The sequence below is a fragment of the Leucoraja erinacea genome, chromosome 26, assembly GCF_028641065.1.
Source record: "Leucoraja erinacea ecotype New England chromosome 26, Leri_hhj_1, whole genome shotgun sequence".
In the NCBI taxonomy this organism is placed as follows: Eukaryota; Metazoa; Chordata; class Chondrichthyes; order Rajiformes; family Rajidae; genus Leucoraja; species Leucoraja erinaceus.
Window position 1 is genome coordinate 22,148,546 of NC_073402.1, and position 20,071 is coordinate 22,168,616.

Here is a 20,071-nt window from a genome sequence, read left to right on the forward strand (position 1 = left end):
CAATGGAGGATGCCCAGGACAGAAAGGTCAGTGTGGGAATGGGAGGGGGATTTAAAATTAACAACTGGGAGATCCAGTAGGCCTTGGCGGACTGAGTGCAAGTGTTCGGCATAACTGTTGCCAAATCTACACTTGGTCTCGGGGATGTACAGTAGGCTACATATGGAACATCAGATGCAGTAGATGTGGTTAGAGGTGGTACACATGAACCTCTGCCTCACCTGGAAGGGACAAAGTATAGGGACAGGTGGTACATCTCTTGCAGGGGCAAGTACCGGGGCAGGAGATGGTATGGGTGGGAAGGGATAAGTGAACCAAGGTGTCGCAGTGGGAGCGGTCTCTGCGGAAGGCAGAGAGTGGTGCAGACGGGAAGATGTAACTGGTGGTGGGACCACGTTGGAGGTGACAGAAATGTTGATGAATGATGTGTTGGATGTGGAGGCTGGTGGGGTGAAAGGTGAGGGCCAGGAGAACTCTATCATTGTTCCATATGGAGGGAGAGAGAGGGAGAGCAGAACTATAGGACATAAAGGAGACACGGGTTAGATGCGTGGTCTTGTGCCCAAAGGCTTTTAGATAAGCAATCTGAATGACCTTGTCTGCACAAAGGTGTTTGAATATTTTGAGTCGATCATATCAGTTAAAATGTGCTCCCATTGCAGATGTGTACTTAGAACATAAAAAAATAGAAAAGTGCCGTCTGTACCAAACATAATGCAAAGGTACATTAATCTCATATATCTGCTCATTATCCATAACGCTCCCTTCTCTACATAGCCATGTGTCTAAGGTGTCTATTTGCCCACCTCCAAAATATTGTAGAAACAAACAACAGCAGTTGTAGGTTAACACACAAAAGGACAAAAGTGCTGAAATAACTCGGTATGTCAGGCCACTTCTCTGGAGAACATGGATAGGTGACGTTTTGGGTCTGAACCCTTCTTCATACTCTTGTTCCGGAACTGGGCCTGTAATGCAGGTGAGTTGATGGCCCGGGCTTGCTGACAGATAGGTGGGAGGTGAGGGTCGGCAGAGTCATTGGTCATGGCCCGCTAGTGGTAGGTGTGCAGTGGCGGTAGGAGCGGCCGAGGTGGTGGCGGTGGCTGCAGCAGTTAAGGTAGCTGCAGCAGCTGGCGCAGCCTGGGTGGCATAGAGAGTGGGCTGGTGGTTGCAAGCTGTGATAGAGGCGTCGTAGAGAGTGGCGGCAATGTGAGCGGCCGGTGCTGCAAGCATATGAACTAATTTGTGCAATCATTCAGTGTGTATAGATGTAAGGGGATCAAGGTATTATAGCATATGATTTGCAAGAGGATTATAAGCAAGCACAGCAAGTAATTAGACAAGTTTACAGAATGTTATTGCTTACTGTGAGAGGAACTGAATACATTGAGACCACAGCTTGAACACTGTACATTCTCCTTTAAGAACAATATAAATGTGTTGGAAGTAATTCATGGAAAGTTTACTCGATAAATAGCTAGAATTGGCAGGACCCTTATACAGGTAGTGAGTTTGAGTTAGCTAAGCTTAGGTCAGCTGGAGTTTAAAAGACCAAGCGTGAACTTGATTCACACACACAGGATCCTGGAGATTTAATAGGGTAGCTGTGTTTCCAGTTTACTTTACTTTAGAGATACATTGTGGAAGCAGGCCCTTTGGCCCACCGAGTCTGTGCTGACCTGTGATCACCCCATACACCGGCACTATCCAATACACTAGGGGCAATTTACAATTTCTACCAAAGCCAATTAACCTACAAACCTGTACGTCTTTTGGAGTGTAGGAGGAAACCAAAGCACCCAGAGAAAACCCACGCGGTCACAGGGAGAACGTACAAACTCCGTACAGGTAGTACCCGTAGTCAGGATCAATCCCGGTCTCTGGTGCTGTAAGGCAGCAACTCTACTGCTGTGCCACGATTGTGTTGTGGAAGAATCGTTTTTGTGGAGGAATCTAGAATCATGCATCACTGCTTAAAAATAAGGGCTCACGCATGTGAAATCTAGGTGAATTATTGCTCTTGGTTTATTACTGCCACGTGTACTGAGATACAGCAACAAAACTTTGTATGCTATCCAGTCCATCAAGCCATTACATTTAAATTTATCGAATAGTGAAAGGCTTGGATAGAATGGATGTGGAGGATGTTTCCATTAGTGGGAGAGTCTAGCACCAGAAGTTATAGCCTCAGAATAAAAGTACATTCATTTAGGACAGTGATGAGGAGGAATTTCTTTAATCAGAAGGTGGTGAATCTGTGGAATTCATTGCCAAAGAAGTCTGTGGAGTCCAAATCAATGGATATTTTTAAGATAAAGATAGATTCTTGATTAGTATGGGTGTCAGGGGTTATGGGAAGAAGGCAGGAGAATGGGGTTGAAAGGGAGAGATATATCAGCCATTATTGAATGGCGGAGTGGACGATGGGCCGAATGGCCTAATTCTTCTCCTATTACTTATGAACCTATGAGACATGCTGAACTTCCTTGGTCTTCAGAGGAAGCACCAGTATGGGTTCTTTTTAATTTCAAAATAGACTTTATTCAATTGATAAATATATACAATTCATGAACCATTCGAACAAAAAATTCATCCGACATTTTCGGAGACTATACAAAATTTTTTCAGTACAATTTTTTACATTTGTCAAATTCCACCAAACTGTCCCCCACCCGTGCCACTCCGTGGCCCCTGTCCAAGTAATAAATATATACAATGTGTGCACAGTGCGAAAATTCCATCCGACATTTCCGTAGGCTATAGAGATTGTTGAATACAGTTTATGTCTTTTAAATTCCACTCATGTGGCCCCCTGGCGTGGGATACCTTCCCTTAATTTAATTTGAGGGGCGTCTCCACCATACCGTGCCCCCCGTGTCCAGCAGCGGAAGAACCCCAGACTGTGGCCCTCCCCCACCGAGCCTTTTCTTGGCTAAAGGTTCAATGTGAAATTGAAGGTGATATTTACGCCTAGAAAACTGGAGCCCTTAACCATATCTATTTCAGCACCTTTGATACAGACTGAGGGTTGTTCAGCACCTCTAGCCTACTATAGTGGTGTCATCTGCACATTTCTAAATAGAGTTAGAGTAGAGAAATAGAGACATAAGAAATTAAGAACAAGTCCTTGCGTACTTTGTTTCAAGACTATAGGTAGCAATATCCCCCCCACCTTCCCCCTCAGAGTGTCATGATTCTCTTGAACTCTCTTCCTCAAAGGGCTCAAAGGGCAGTGAGAGCTGAACCTTTGTATAGTTTTAAAGCAGACGACTTTCCAATAATTACGGAGTTACCACAAAGAGTTTTTCATCTTCTTTTCCGAAGTGCAAACATAACTGGATTACACAATAACCAAGGAATGCATTCAGAAACAGTATTTCAACACGGATATTTTTCCTTTCACGAACAAACTTCATCAGGAATATTGACCCAGAGTGTTTGAATGACACCAGGAGTTGATAGAATGAATGAGCAAAGCTGTGCAGAGCATTTAATGACCTCACAGATGTACTGGACCTCAAATGCAGGGCTTGGAAGAGCTTGCAGCCATTTCCCTGGAGAGTCAAGCTTCCAACGTGGCCTCCTCGGCAAGATCAAGCATAAGCTAGGCAGTTTTGCTGAACACTCTGTCCACCAAGGACTGCCGGTGTGCCCGTGTGCGAGCCTTTTAACTTCCCTTCCCTTACGGACCTTTTTGTCCTTGGCCTCTTCCACTGCCAGAGTGAGGCCACCCACAAACTAGAAAAACAGCACCGCATATTCCACTTGATTAGCCTACAACCCAACGGTAAACGCTCCATTTTGAAATACATTAGATTCTTCCACTTTTGAGAGTATACCCTCCCCATCTCACTGAACCCCCCCCCTCCAATCATTTTTATCTTCCTTTCCACCATCTCACCAGTTTTTTACCATGCCCCCAATCTGTCTGTTTCTCCCTGTCCCACTCCTTCCCCACCCCCCACCCTTACCATCTATGCATATGTTTCTTCCCCTCACCAGTCCCCCTCCTTCCCACCCCCTCACCCTCATCTCCCTGACACCATCTCACCAGTTCTTTTCTCCGCCTCCGTACACTCATCTCCCACCCCTCCATCCCCTTATCCCTCATTTCTCTTTCATTTCCCTCTTTTCCCCACCCACATATATCCCTCCCTCCAGTTTTACATTTCTCCAATCTGTCTGTTTTTCACCTTTGGCCTTTGATCTTATCTGCCAGTCACCCTCCCTCCCAGTATCCACCTATCACTTGCCTGCTGTTGCCCCACCCCCACCTCGCTTTTCCAACTTTCTTTCCCCTACTCTATCAGTCTGAATAAGATTTCCAGCCTGAAACATCGTCTATCCATTCTTCTACAGATGTTGTCTGACTCATTGAGTTTCTCCATTACAGGTGCACAACCTTTTATCCGAAAGCCTTGGGACCAGACACTTGTCGGATTTCGGACATTTTCGGATTTCAGAATGGAAGATTTTTAGCGTAGATTAGGTAGGTAGCGCGGGCGGCTTGAAAAGTCTGGAGCTGCTGCCTCCTCCCGGGTGACCGGGAGACTCATTGCATAAATGTTAGTCAGTTAGTTTGGAGGGATTTTATGTGGTGGTGGTGGAGTCGGGGTGAAGGGGGAAACTTTAATTCTTAGTCCCCTACCTGGTCGGCGACTCCCAACCTCGCGGAGCTGGGGGCTCCATCCGGCCGCGGGCGGCGCCGGTTGGAGCTCCGACCCCGGCAACTCTACCCCTGGCTGCGCGGCTCCAAATCCAGCGACGCTCCGCGATGTTGTGTGTCGGCGGCCACAGCGCTCCGGAGCTTGCCGCACGGCGACCCGGTAAGGCATTGCCCGCTCCCCGCTGGTTTCCCAGCGCTGCGACGCTGCCGACTCCCGACATTTGCGGAGCTGGGGCGTCCGGCCGCGGGCCGCGCTGGATTTGGAGCGCCTCGCAGCCAGGGGTAGAGTTGCCGGGGTCGGAGCTACAACTGGCGCCGCCCGCGGCCCCACCAGCCACAGCGCTGCGGAGCTTACTGCACGGCGACCCGGTAAGGCATTGACCGCTCCCCCGCCTCTCCGACCAGGTAGGGGACTAAGAATTAAAGTTTACCCCTTCACCCCCCTTCACATAAAAGCCCTCCAAACTAACTGACTAACATTTAAGCAATGATTTACAGATGTTTAAGCGTCTCCCGGTCTCCAGGGAGGAGGCAGCCGCTACAGTAGTACAGACCTGGGTTGACCGTGGGTCGTTTTGGGTCAAGTTTGGCGCCAAACGCGAGCTTTGGTGCGCAGACGACATCTGGAAAAAATGGCCGGTTTTCGGAGCTTTTTCGGTTTCTGGAACACCGGATAAAAGGTTGTGCACCTGTACTTTGTTTTTTTGCTCAAGATTTCAGTATCTGCAGTCTCTGTGTCTCTCAGCAAGCTGGCATCACATTTAAATGACACAATCTGGTGACTGGTAGGGGCTGGGATGCTAAATGTTGAATGCTAAACCATTGATGAAAACTATTATCCTTTATTTTTTTTTTCCAGTCATCAATCATGGCATTGTAATGGACTTGATACTCTGTGAAAAAGAGGGTGTAAAACAAATGCACAGCAAAGATTGGAATGAACTTCTTCAAAGAGTGTTTGAGAATTCAATAGATACATTTCAAGAAGACTGCTGTATTAACAATAAGGAGAGAACTGAAAAGTCTACTTGGAAAATGTCAAAACACAGAATAGTCATTTATGAAAGCAGTTTGGATAAAATGTTTTAAAGGTATAATTTTAAAGGTATAAAAATTATTTGCGCCCTGTAAACTGGTTTTACCCCACAAGAAATGATTATGTCTACTGGCTTTTGCTAAATACTGTAATTACTGAAAGTAAATAATTCTTTCTTGCAATTTTGTCTGCCTTGTCTACAAGCTCAACCATAATTTTATCAAATCCATCCCATACTTGGGTGGCTCCTTTCTAATAGTAAAGATGAAAGATCTAGGAGATACCATGAAAACAAACTTAAATTACTTTATGTAAATTGTCATACTTGTACTGCATAGAGTTTCCTGGCATGGATGGAGACCACAAAAGCATTGATTGCGAATGCTGTTAATTATATTGATGCTACACTCATTTAAGTATGGGATATCTACTATATATTACTAAAAGTCTGTTCTTGACCGGTTTTGGCCATCTGTGCTGCGGTTTCCGAGAGAACGCCGCCACCTACGGCTGCCATTTTTGGCCACCTTGCTCAGAGCCCCCCTCTGCAGTATATGTGCCGAGGATTTTTCCCGTCGATGATAAATTACAGAGATATTAATGTTTTTACAAAACTCCCCATTTTCTCTGCTACCCCTGCTGGCGGCAGGGAGGAGGGACTATAAAACCAGGAAGTGGTGTGCCTACAAGTCTCTTCAAGATGGAGGAAGGCAGAGGGCCACGTTTCTCTGAGCTGTGAATAATACTGAACACATGTCTACTCAAATGTAAGTGTCATTAGTGGTTCTAAAACACTTGCAGAATGTGTCTATTGGTTCTAAAATGTTTGCAAAAAGTGTCTATTGGTTCTAAAATATTTGCAAAAAGTGTCTCTCTTGGTTCTACAATGCTTGCAGAATGTGCCCTTTTTGGTTCTAAAATGTTTTTTAGGTTCTCCCCCCCCCCCCCCCCCCCCCCCCCCTCCCCTCTCCCCCCCCCCCCCTCCTCTCCCCCCCCCCCCCTCCCCCTCTCCCCCCCTCTCCTCTCCTCTCCTCCCCCCCCCCCTCCCCCCCCCCCCCCCCCCCCCCTCCCCCCCCCCCCCCCCCCCCCCCTCCCCCCCCCCCACACACCCCCTACCCCCTGCTCCCCACCTCTCCCCCTCCCCTCTCAGCACGCCCTCTCTCTCCCCCCTCTCTCCTCCCCCCTCCCTCTCTCTCCCCCTCCATCCCCCCCCAACCCCCCCCCCTCCCCTCCACCCCCCCCCCTCTTCCCTCCCCCCTACCTCCCCCCTCCTGCTCCCCATCTCTCCCCCTCATAGCATCCCCCTCTCTGCCCCTCACTCTCACCCTCTCTCTCTCTCCCCTCCCCTCCCCCACCTTCTCCCTCACCCCCCCTCCCTCTTATCCTCCTCTCCACCCCCCCCCTCTCCCTCTTGCCCCTCTCTCTGTGTCTCTGTCTCTCTCTCTGCCTCTGCCCCTTCTCTCTCTGCCCTCACTCTCTACCCCCACCCCGCCTCTCTAGACGTGACTGCAAGTTGGGGGCTATGTGTCAGTAGATAGGGTGTTTATGGGGTAAAAGGAGCAAATTAATAATATTAATATAATATCAATAGGGGGTAATTAGCGTGAGTGCGGGGGGGGGGATAGTTAGTGTGTGTGACGCTGCATGCCGCCTCCCCCCCCACAACCGCACGTTAGGGGAACAGACCCAACGGGTCTGCACTTGGTCTAGTATACTTATATAACTTGACTCTTGACGAGTCCCTCTTAGTTCTTGGTAGGCACCGCCGGGTCCCTATTAGTTAAAGGCAACCCTACGCCAGGTCCCACTTTGTTCTTGGCGGCCCCCAGCCGGGTCTCTCTCAGCGGCCCCCTGCCGGTTCCATGTTTGTTTTAGGCTGGGTTGCTCAAGGCGGCCCCTCACCGGGTCCTTCTTTGCTCTGGGCAGCTCCCCTCTGTTCTCTTCTTTGTTCTCGGCGGCCCGCTGTTCTTCAGCTTTGTGGCGCATCCTGGGAGTCTTCCGCCAACTCGCGGCGAATAATGATTAATTCCCAAGGGGAGCCGACCTCAGGGGTGCAGTGGGCCAGACCCTGGAGCCCTCTCCTCTCCTACTGGCCTCTATCCTCTCCCATCACATCCTTGATCGTCGTCTGCTCCATGCTCCCGGTCTCTGATATTTGGGGAGTAAGCAGCGGTGGCTATGTTGGTTCCCTCCTTCCATTTTGCAAACTCCGGGTCCTCCGAGCGTGGTCTTCCATTAGGTCTTCGGTTTGGCCACGCTCCGCACCGAGTCTTCCATTCGGCCATGTGCCACGCCGGGTCTTACTGTCAGCCGTGGCTTCAGAGAACTCAGAAGAAGGCTGAAAAGCAGGACCTCCAGGGTGGTTATCTCCGGTTTGCTTCCAGTTCCTCATGTTGGCGAGGGCGCGAACAGGGAGATAGGGGATCTGAACGTGTGGTTGAAGAGCTGGTGCGGGAAGCAGGGATTTAGATTCTTAGACCACGGGAATCTGTTTTGGGGTTAGGGTGAATTGCACTGCCACTGCTACATGGGTGGGTTCAAACTAAATACTGGGGGGGAGGAGACAAACTGGAGATATAAGGATGGAGTTAAAGGGAAAGCAAATATAAGAAAAGTTAAGAAAAACACCAGAATTAACGGGGCACAAAGCTCAGGAAGGGATAGGAAAGTATGGCCCAGTGAAATAGGAATCGATGTGAAAGGTGAGGGGAGTAATGGATTTAAAGTATTATATATGAATGCACGAAGTATATGAAATTGTGGATGAGCTTAAGGCTCGGTTAGAAGTTGGCGTGTGGGAATTACAGAGACATGGATGCAAGTGGACCAGGGCTGGGAACTGAATATTCTAGGGTATATGTCCTATCGAAAAGACAGACAGGTGGGGCAGAGTGGGTAGGATAGCTCTGTTGGTGAGGAATGAAATTCAGTCCGTTGCAAAGGGTGACATAGAATCTGGGGATGTAGAGTCAGTATGGATTGAACTGAGGAATTGTAAGGGTAAAAAGATCCTAATGGGAGTTATCTACAGGCCCCCAAACAGTAGCCTGGATATAGGGTCAAGAGTTGAAGAGTTGAATCAAGAGTTAAAATTGGCATGTCGCAAAGGTAATGCTACGGTTGTAATGGGAGATTTCAACATGCAGGTAGACTGGGAAAATCAGGTTGATACTGGACCCCAAGAAAGGGAGTTAGTGGAGTGCCTCCTAGATGGATTCTTAGAGCAGCTTGTACTGGAGCCTATCAGGGAGAAGGCAATTCTGGATTTAGTGTTGGGTAATGAACCGGATTTGATAAGGGAACTCGAGGTAAAGAAGTCATTAGGAGGTAGTGACCATAATATGGTATGTTTTAATCTACAATCTGAGAGGAAGAAGGGAAAATCAGAAGTGTCAGTATTGCAGTTGAACAAAGGGGACTATGGAGCCATGAGGGAGGAACTGGCCAAAGTTGACTGGAAAGATACCCTAGCAGAGATGACAGTGGAACAGTGTATTTCTGGGAATAATACAGATGGTTCAGGATCAGTTCATTCCAAAGAGGAAGAAAGATTCTAAGGGGAGTAAGGGGCGACCGTGGCTGATAAGGGAAGTCAAGGACAGAATAAAAATAAATGCGAAGTATAACATAGCAAAGATGAGTGGGAAGTCAGAGGATTGGGAAACTTTTAAAGAACAACAGAAGATCACTAAAAAGGCAATACAGGGAGAAAATATGAGGTACAAAGGTAAGCTAGCCAAGAATATAAATGAGGATAGTAAAAGCTTCTTTAGGAACGTGAAGATGAAAGAATTAGTTAAGACCAAAGTTGCACCCTTGAAGACAGAAACAGATGAATTTATTATGGGGAACAAGACAGACACAAACAATCTCCCAGGTGTACTAGTGGCAGGGGACTTCGGGTGACGGAGGTACTGAAGGAAATTCACATTAGGCAGGAAATGGTGTTGGGTAGACTGATGGGACTGAAGGCTGCTAAATTCCCAGGGCCTGATGGTCTGCATCCCAAGGTACTTAAGGAAGTGGCTCTGGAAATTGTGGATGCATTGGTGACCATTTTCCAATGTTCTATAGATTCAGGATCAGTTCCTGTGGATTGGAGGGTTATCTCAATGTTATCTCACTTTTTAAGAAAGGCGAGAGAGAGGAAACAGGGAATTATAGACCAGTTAAGCCTGACATCGGTGGTGGGGAAGATGCTGGAGTCAATTATAAAAGATGAAATAGTGGCACATTTGGATAGCAGTAACAGGATCGGTCCGAGACAGCATGGATTTACGAAGGGGAAATCATGCTTGACTAATCTTCTGGAATTTTTTGAGGATGTAACTAGGAAAATGGACAGGGGAGAGCCAGTGGATGTAGTGTACCAGGACTTTCAGAAAGCATTTGATAAGGTTCCACATAGGAGATTAGAGCACATGGTATTGGGGATAGGGTACTGACATGGATAGAAAATTGGTTGGCAGACAGGAAACAAAGAGTAGGGATTCACGGGTCGCTCTCAAAATGGTAGGCAGTGACTAGTGGGGTACCGCAAGGCAGATGCAGTTTAATGTGGATAAATGTGAGGTTATCCACTTTGGTGGCAAAAGCAGGAATGCAAATTATTATCTGAATGGTGTCAAGTTGGGAAAAGGGGAAGTACAACAAGATCTGGGGGTCCTTGTTCATCAGTCACTGAAAGTACGCATGCAGGCACAGCAGGCAGTGAAGAAAGCTAGTGGCATGTTGGCCTTCAGAACAAGGAGTTGATTATAGGAGCAAAGAGGTCCTTCTGCAGTTGCACAGGGCCCTGGAGACCACACCTGGAGTATTGTGTGCAGTTTTGGTCTCCAAATTTGAGGAAGGACATTCTTGCTAATGAGGTAGTGCAGCGTAGGGTCATGAGGTTAATACCCGGGATGGCGGGACTGTCATATGTTGATCGAATGGAGCGGCTGGGCTTGTTTACTCTGGAATTTAGGATGAGAGGGAATCTTATTGAAACATATAAGATTATTAAGGGTTACACAAAAAAGCTGGAGAAACTCAGCGGGTGCAGCAGCATCTATGGAGCGAAGGAAATAGGCAACGTTTCGGGCCGAAACCCTTCTTCAGACGGCATAAGATTATTAAGGGATTGGACACGCTAGTGGCAGGAAACATGTTCCCGATGTTGGGGGAGTCCAGAACTAGGGGCCACAGAATAAGAATAAGGGGTAGAACGGAGATGATGAAAAAAATGTTCGCCCCAAGAATTGTGAATCTGTGGAATTCTCTGCCTCAGTAAGCGGTTGAGGCCAATTCTCTGGATGCTTTCAAGAGAGAGTTAGATAGAGCTCTCAAAGATAGCGGAGTCAAGGTATATGGTGAGAAGGCAGGAACGGGGTACTGATTGTGGATGATCAGCCAAATAGAGCAAAATAAACACTGCTGTCATTTCTACATGGTGAAACCAAAATGTATAAAAATGGCCTTTATTAAAATCTGACAATGTGCACTTTAACCACATGTGATTTTTTCTATTACAAATCTCAAATTGTGGAGTACAGAGGCAAATAAATAAATGATGGGTCTTTGCCCAAACATTTTATGGGGGGCACTGTAGGTGCACAATAAATGACAGATGATCACATTTTCGGGCTGAAGTACTGTATTTTTACATATCAGATGGAACAGTTGCCGCTACTGCTGTTGCTCAAAATACAATTATAAAACTGCAATCTAAATGACATGATGGAAAATTACTTAGCTGCATTCACAAATTTAGCTCAAGATAACTCTAACCTGTCTCAAGACATCATTACAGAAGGTTTTGGGGAAAATACTGTATTATGTGCCTAACCATTTCCAATTTTACATCATATATTCATTTCTTCAAAGCGAATGGGGCCCTTCTCAGATCATTACATAACATTGGAATTAATTCACTATGTCTCTAAAATTAAATAATCTCACCAAATTCAAATCCTGATCACTCAAAGCCTCTCCAATAAACTATGCTCGTCAGAAATAATATTCATCACTCTTCTACTTGGGTGCATCTATAATACATTTTATCTATAATACAATTTGTTCCTTCTTTTTTTTGCTACTTTTCATTAAAAGCTTCCAAACATGGCAATTCCCAGATTGACTACCCCCAATTTTATTTTTTTCAAGACAGGTATTTTAATTGTATTATGCCTTCTTGAAATTTACATGCAAGTAATACTAGGCTCATTCATTTGGCACCAATTGCATATCACAATAAAATATAGACTAAAGCTTCCAGCAACTTCCTATGTAATCTGGTTCAAGATAGTAAACTCACCACATTAAAATCCAGGTTGTTTTCCACCCATTGTCTGGCTTCTCTAAATTCCTCTTGAAGGCCCATAATGAAGAGCGTATCCAAAGAGTCTACAATTGTGGCTCCCAGAAGACCTCCTGCAGTGACAATAATAATGGAGTTTTATTAGTTGCAAACTCCAAACTGGTGCAAACTTAGTCATCTCCTATCTTTTGAGTATTTTACAGCAAAATTCCTCATTGCTTTATTAGCTTCACATTATTATCAAGGCAAATATAAAAATAGAAACAAAAAACAATTCATCAAAACAATAAACTGACTTGCTGCAGAAAACTACACTTCGACATTCAACAGAAAGATGGGAACAAGCAAAGTATGCTTCTTAATGAACGGCTAGTAGCAAAAAAGATAAGGGATGTTAAAAATCTAAAGGCATTCAGTGCAAATAATCTTAAAAAGGAAGAAATAATAAAATTAGCCCTTATATAGAGAAGAGAACAATATTCTGTTCTATAAACAAGTTAAGAAAAAATGGCTGAATAGAATATTCCTTCAATGTCAAAAGTAAAATTATATTCTTTAATCATCTATCTGTAATTTTCAATATTTGAACTGACATTTCTGCAAAAGGGATTGATTACTTCAATTTGAAATAAACCATTTTATCTTTTGAGCATCAGATAGCAATAACCTCTTCAGATTTCTTCCAAAACAATCTTGAAGGAAGCATGCTATCATGCCCTCTCTATAAAAAATTACTCTTCCGGTTCTCTATTTCCCTTACAAGTATGGAATGGTATAAGAAAGAGTACACTATGCTAATAAAGGTTGTGAAACTACAGAAAATTATTTCATTGTTGGAAAACTGTTTAACCTGCGCAATCAATTAAAGTTGAAAGAAAGTATTGCGTTGCAGACATATTATAAATTTGAACTGATGGATATGTTCCTGAGTAAAATATTGATCAATTCTTATTTGTAGATAGTCATCAATAAATTTCCTGAACTATGAAAGGTATTTAATTACGGAGGTAATTTCTTAATTCAAATAAAATATCTTTCAATTTATTTGCCTTTTAATTAATATTATTATTGTTTCCTTTGCTTCATTATCACTGCTGCCTTAAAAAATAGGTCTAGTATCTGTTGGATGTTATTTTGATTACTATATCTTCACATCAGTCAGTTTTAGCAGTAGCAGCAGCAATGGATTTCTCCCAATCCTACTTAATAAGACATTTTGATGATGTGTCTATACTTGGGTGGTCTAATTTAAATTATCTGATACAATAAAGACTCTTGATTACGTTAAGTTTGACAAATGCATTTTGGATTTACTCTTTCAAGTAGTTGCAACCAATAATGTGCTTTTCTTCTTACTCAACACAATTCTTGAAGATGTACATGCAGGAAAATAAAGCTTTAAAAATAAAACAATAGTAACTTGGATTTTTCCGAGTACAGCAGGATACAAAGTCGATATTAATAATTTTATACAGCCAATAGTTATAGCATAGCTATACATCATACTCAATATTGAATGCTCCATAAAATAAATAACATTCAAGCCACATATGATGTATAGTAATGAGGATTATGCCACTGATGGATAATTACAGAGAAGTTGAAGACATTTAATGGGAGTTTTGAAAATCATGAAGTGCTGTGGTTAGTACGATAAGAACATACAGTGCCCTCTACAATGTTTGGGACAAAGACCCATCATTTATTTATTTGCCTCTGTACTACACAATTTGAGAATTGTAATAGAAAAAAATCACGTGGTTAAAGTGCCATTGTTAGATTTTAATATGGGCCATGTTTATACATTTTGATTTCACCACGTAGAAATTACAGCTGTGTTTATACAAGAATGCAGCTGTTAGAGACATCAGCCAAACCTTAGGCTTACCAAAATCAACTGTTTTGAATATCATTAAGAAGGAAGAGAGCACTGGCGAGCTTACTAATCGCAAAGTGATTGGCAGGCCAAGGAAGACCTCCATAGCTGTTGACAGAACAATTCTCTCTATAATAAAGAAAAATCCCAAAACACCTGTCCGACAGATCAGAAACACGCTTCAAGAGTCAGGTGTAGGTTGGTCAATGACCACTGTCCGCAGAAGACTTCATGAACAGAAATACAGGGGCAAACCACTGGTTAGCCGCAAAAAGTAGGATGGCCAGTTTACAGTTTGCCAAGAAGTACTTAAAATAGCAACCACAGTTCTGGATAAAGGTCTTGTGGACAGATAAGATGAAGATTAATTTATATCAAAGTGATGGCAAGAGCAAAGTATGGAGGAGAGAAGGAACTGCCCAAGATCCAAAGCGTACCACCTCGTCTGTGAAACACAGTGGTGGGGGTGTTATGGCCTGGGCATGTATGGCTGCTGAAGGTACTGGCTCACTTACGTTCATTGATGATACAATTGCTGATGGGTGTAGCATAATGAAATCTGAAGTGTATAGACACATCCTATCTGCTCAAGTTCAAACAAATGCCTCAAAACTCATTGGCCAGCAGATCATTCTACAACAAGACAATGATCCCAAACATACTGCTAAAGCAACAAAGGAGTTTTTCAAATGGTCAATTCTAAAGTGGCCAAGTTAATCACCTATCTGAAATCAATTGAGCATGCCTTTTAAATGCTGAAGAGAAAACTGAAGGAAACTAGCCCCCCCCCCCCACAAAACAAGCATAAGTTAAAGATGCAATACAGGCCTGGCAGAGCATCACCAGAGAAGACACCCAGCAACTGGTGACGTCCATGAATCGCAGGTTTCAAGCAGTTATTGCATGCAAAGGATATACAACAAAAATACTAAACATTAATACTTCAATTTACATAACACAGCTGTATCCCAAACATTATGATGCCCTGAATTGGGGGGACTATGTATAAACACTGCTGTAATTTCTACATGGTGAAACCAAAATGTATAAATCTGACAATGTGCACTTTAACCACATGTGTTCTTTTTCTATTACAAATCTCAAATTGTGGAGTACAGAGGCAAATAAATAAATGATGGGTCTGTGTCCCAAACGTTATGGGCACTGTATTACTTCATCTGACAGAGAAGTCAATGTTGTGAGATCATTAATTCACAATTAAAGAGAAAAACATTAGCAGTAATGTAATGAGAACTGCTAAGAGCACCAAATCTCTGCCAAAGAAAGTAAAGGAAAGAGAGTTGCATTTTTTAAAAGGCAAATGATCTAAAATGTTAAGTACAGATATTACAAGATAAAGAAGAGAAAGCTGAGTAGAGGAAATAGCTGTTTGTTCATCCTAGAAAGAGCCACAGATATAATAGACAACATGGGTTTCCTCCTATGCTGGAATCTTAGATTGTATTATGCTATATGTAATATAATTTTTTATTGTTGGCAACTTACACAGGTAGTTGATTATAAGAACTCAGGGTAGCTCTGAAGACCTTGGACTAATTTCAGAAATGGCAGATATACATAAATGACAAACCAAAATGAGCAAGAAAAATGAAATATATTTATCAATTCTAAAATGGAAAGTGCAATAGGTGGGGTGTAATTAATGATCACAATTAATTGCTATATTTATCAAGACAATATAATTGGTCTACACTTTATGCATCAGCTTCAACTTGATGTTAGCATATTTAGCCATCAATTATGGTTTTAGGTTCAGCACCAGATATTTGAGCATGAAATGTAAATTGACATTTCAGTGATGCATGACTAAAGAGGGTTCTGAGGGTGGTCTGTATGATTAGGAATGCCGCCCAAGGATAATAATCTGAAGCCCCTTCTAAACTCGATGTAAAAGGTCCCTCTGGACTATTTCAAGAAGTTGTGAGCCTTCATGGTTTTCAGGATATAATTTAATCCTCAACCATCATCACATAAACCACATTACCTATTAATTTATCTTCTTATTATCTGAGCTCTGACAATGTTTTAAACTGAATGTAATTGCTTCATACATTACGAGAGATCTATATTTGGCCCTGATGTCCTGAAGACGAAAAACTGTTAAATATATATATATGCTTGATTTTCCTTTCATAAAGTTTTGGAGCAGACCAAATTCAATCCTCAACTGTGCTGATTTAACTCACTGATTAGAGTTCAAAGGAGAAATGCCACTAAAATTCCATCATGTTGTGGTCTAGACACACCCTAAAACTATTGAATAAGACTATCTGTGTGATAATCCCCACAATATAGTTAGAACAGATATGCATGGAGAGATTTAACTCCAGCATACACAGAGAAAACAAATAGGACAATCAATGTCCCACTGAGTTAATCAATCCTCATGTCCCTGTTGACCAGGATTTTTCTCACACCAGTGAAGGAACAGTGTCCCCATTCACCTCACTGACAGCTGCTCACAGATTTTCCGCTCGCTCGTTAATGGGCATTTCCTCTGATCCGGCGTCTTTTTCAGAGAATCTGTGGCGTGTGTGAGCATGGAAAGCGACAGCGAGGCTCTTCAACCAATCGAAATGAAAAATCCTCACTGAGACATGTAGATTCCAAACCAGGAAGAAGAAAGAAATATAAATTAGATTTAAATGATGGTATATAAAGAAAATAAAGATTGGGAAATACAGATGGGATTAAGGTAGAGAAATAAGAAACAGATGGTAAAAGTGAAAGAAGTTTAACCTTTTTTCAATGTCATACACTAATTTTCTCCTAGGATTGAGATTCCACAAATAAAATTAGTTTTTTCGAGCCAAAGATTTCTTCAGCAATATTTATCACATATCAAACTGTTAAAATTCCCTTTCTCCAGGAAGCACTAGTAATACTTTTTCAGCAGTTTATAATATGGCACTTATCTGCAAGTAACAACGTTCATGCAACAGAAAATTTTGCAACACACATTATGGAGGATTCAGGTATTTAGTTAGTTAACGGTTCAAGTACATGTTAGCATTTTTAAATTAGTTGCTTCTATATATTTTCATGCTATAAAAATCTCTTAAATCTAGGTGAACTTAGAACATAACAATGCCTAGAAATTCTTCTGCACCCAAAACAGAATGCCATGTGGGGATAGCAATGGTGTAGGAGGAGAGAGTGCCCAAACTGAAGGATACAGATTAAGGACCTATCAGTTTATCCCAGGATCACACTGTGCTGGGAAGACTATATTCCTTTTGAAGTAAGGTCAAGTTCAAATTAAGTTCAGATACCCTACAATACCCCAAAAATAACCCAAAGAGGATTTGATGTTATCTCCTTCACCCTAATGCAGACATTGTACTGGGGAATAAGGGCGAGTTATATTTGGGGACTGCTATATGAATGTCAGGAGTGGCATGAGGCAATCTATACGTGGTTTTCAATATTTTACTTTTCAATATAAAAATTAACATTGAGAATTTTTTTGGTTTCATTATGCAAAAAAAAGTTTTGTAACTGAATTTCCAGGCATTTGTTACTTCGTAATACAACGTCTTTTTTACATTTAGATTCATAGAATCCGAGCACAGGTGATTATTCAGCCCACAGAATCATGATTACTCTTATAAAACGCTTCTGCTTCCCAGCTTCTTCCGCATAGTCCCTTTATTGTCTTACCTCTTGAGGATTCATCCAATTAACTTTTAAAATTCACTTTTGAATTAGCTTCTTCTGTATTCAGTAGTAAATTTTATTTAACTCATCGTGTAAATAAAATTCCATCGCTAATTACCACAAATCCATGTCCTCCGATCCTACAATTACTGAAAGCAGCATCTCTTTTATCGAGGCCTTTCATGATTCTGAGCTGCTTTAGTAAATCTCCTTAAATCTTCTATGCACTTAAAAAGAATACCTTCCACATAATTGATGCCCTTCATTTCTATTTCTATTAAATCCATTTTTAATAAATGTTTTCTTCACTTTCTCCATAACATCCTGCTTACAAAAACTGCAATCTTCAATTTCACTATTATTGAGGCATTCAGAAAATTATTCTCATATTAAAGTGACATCTAATAAATAAGGAAGAAGGAGCGCAATAGGACAAATCTCAATGCTTTTGACAATTCAATATACCTGTATTATCTAAAAAAAGGCCTGGATAGAGTCAGTGGAGAGGATGTTTACACTAGTGGGAGAATCTAGGACCAGTGGCCATAGCCTCAGAATAAAAGGACGTACCTTTAGAAAGGAGATGAGGAGACATTTCTTAAGTCAGCGGGTGGTGAATCTGTGGAATTAATTGCCACAAAAGCCTGTAGAGGCCAAGTCAATGGATAATTCTAAGGCGGAGATTGATGGATTCTTGATTAGTACGGGTGTCAGAGTTTATGGGGAGAAGGCAGGAGAATAGGGTTGAGAGGGAAAAGTTGATCAGCCATGATTGAATGGCGGAGTATACTTAATGGGCCGAATGGCCTAATTCTGCTCCTATAACTTATGAACATAAAAGAAACTGGAAACAATGGTTTCCTTTTGCTTAATCAAAATTAAATCCATTCACCAAAAGTATCAAATATTGCACCACGCGAGCAGTAAATTTAGCCCAGCAGGCTGCAATGCTGTCAACCGACAGAACAGAATTACTCTAATATTTAAATTAAGCCATGGATTGAAGTCTCACTTCGGGTACATAACATAGGCTCACTCTTCACTGCAAACTGAGGGAGTACTGTATTGTCAGAGATATCACCATTCTAAGAACTTTTACAAGTTCAACATTATATTCATGGTTATTCCTCGGGATAACAAATAAAATGATATTCTTGAGTGCACTGAATCTTCCAGAGCAGTTTAACTTAAATTGCATAACAATGTAACAATGATTAATGCACGCAGTATATTTAAGTCTGGTTCTAAGCAATGGATTGTTTGGGGAGAAGCCAAACAAGAAATAACTAAGTGCAAGAATGTACTTGTTGAAACATAATTTGTGGTATAAATAGGATAGACTGCAGGAATCTTTTTCTCGTGTCAGAGGCAAATAAAACTACAGAACATAGATTTAGGGTATGGTCAGAAATTTAAAAGGGATCAGAAGGGGACCCTCTTTATCTCAGAGTGTCAAGTACTGGATTGCACTACTAGATTGAGTATTGGAAACAGAGTTGCTAGTAGCATTTAAGAGGCGTCTAACTAAGTACAGGTGCACAACCTTTTATCCGAAATTCCGGAAACCGAAAAGCTCCGAAACCCGGACATTTTTTCCAGGACTTGACCCGAAGCGATCCACGGTCAACCCAGGTGTGTACTACTGTAGCGGCTGCCTCCTTCCCGGAGACCTGGGAGATACTTAAACATCTGTAAATCATTGCTTAAATGTTAGTCAGTTTGGAGGGCTTTTATGTGGTGGGGGGAGGGGGGTGGTGAAGGGGGAAACTAATTCTCCAGAGAACTTTAATACTCCGCGGCACTCCAAATCCAGTGCCGCCCGCGGCCGGATGCACGCAGCCCCAGCTCCGCGATGTTGGGAGTCGGCGGCCACAGCGCTCCGGCGCTTACGGCACGGCGACCCGGAAAGGCATTGCCCGCTCCCCGCCTCTCCGTCCAGGTAGGGAACTAAGATTTAAAGTTTCCCCCTTCACCACCACATAAAAGCCCTCCAAACTAACTGACTAACATTTAAGCAATGATTTACAATGATTCCCCGGTCTCCGGGGAGGAGGCAGCCGTTCCAGACTTTCCAAGCCGCCCGCGCTACCTACCTAATCTACGCTAAAAATCTTCCATTCCGACGTCCGAAAAATTCCGAAATCCGAGACGTGTCTGGTCCCAAGGCTTTCGGATAAAAGGTTGTGCGCCTGTACTTGAATCATCTATGTATTGAAAGCCGGGGGCCAAATATTGATAAATGAGATGGGTAAACACTGGTGGGTGTGGTCAGGCCAAATAGCCTGTTCCCATGCTGTAGGACTTTATGAATCATTGTTGTTCCTGTAGGTAAAAAGCAGCTACATTGTTTTGAACAATAATTTCTAGAGTGTCAAATTGTTCACGAGTATCCGGGCCAGTTTATGTGTTGCTTTTTTAAGAGAGAAGAAGCACTATGCCATTATAGGCCCAGGCTAATCATGGAAGAAATTATGATACAGGTGCACAACCTTTTATCCGAAAGCCTTGGGACCAGAC

At 42.8% G+C, this 20,071-nt stretch overlaps 1 protein-coding gene across 1 annotated transcript in view; it reads right to left on the reverse strand.

Moving 5' to 3' along the window:
• LOC129709790 (mannosyl-oligosaccharide 1,2-alpha-mannosidase IA-like) overlaps window positions 1-20,071 on the reverse strand; it is an 86,793-nt gene that overhangs the window by 43,869 nt on the left and 22,853 nt on the right. Inside the window, exon 3 of the mRNA XM_055656380.1 lies at window positions 11,998-12,113. Within this exon, the coding sequence (XP_055512355.1) occupies window positions 11,998-12,113 (116 nt within the window). The remainder of the gene's footprint in view (window positions 1-11,997; window positions 12,114-20,071) is intronic.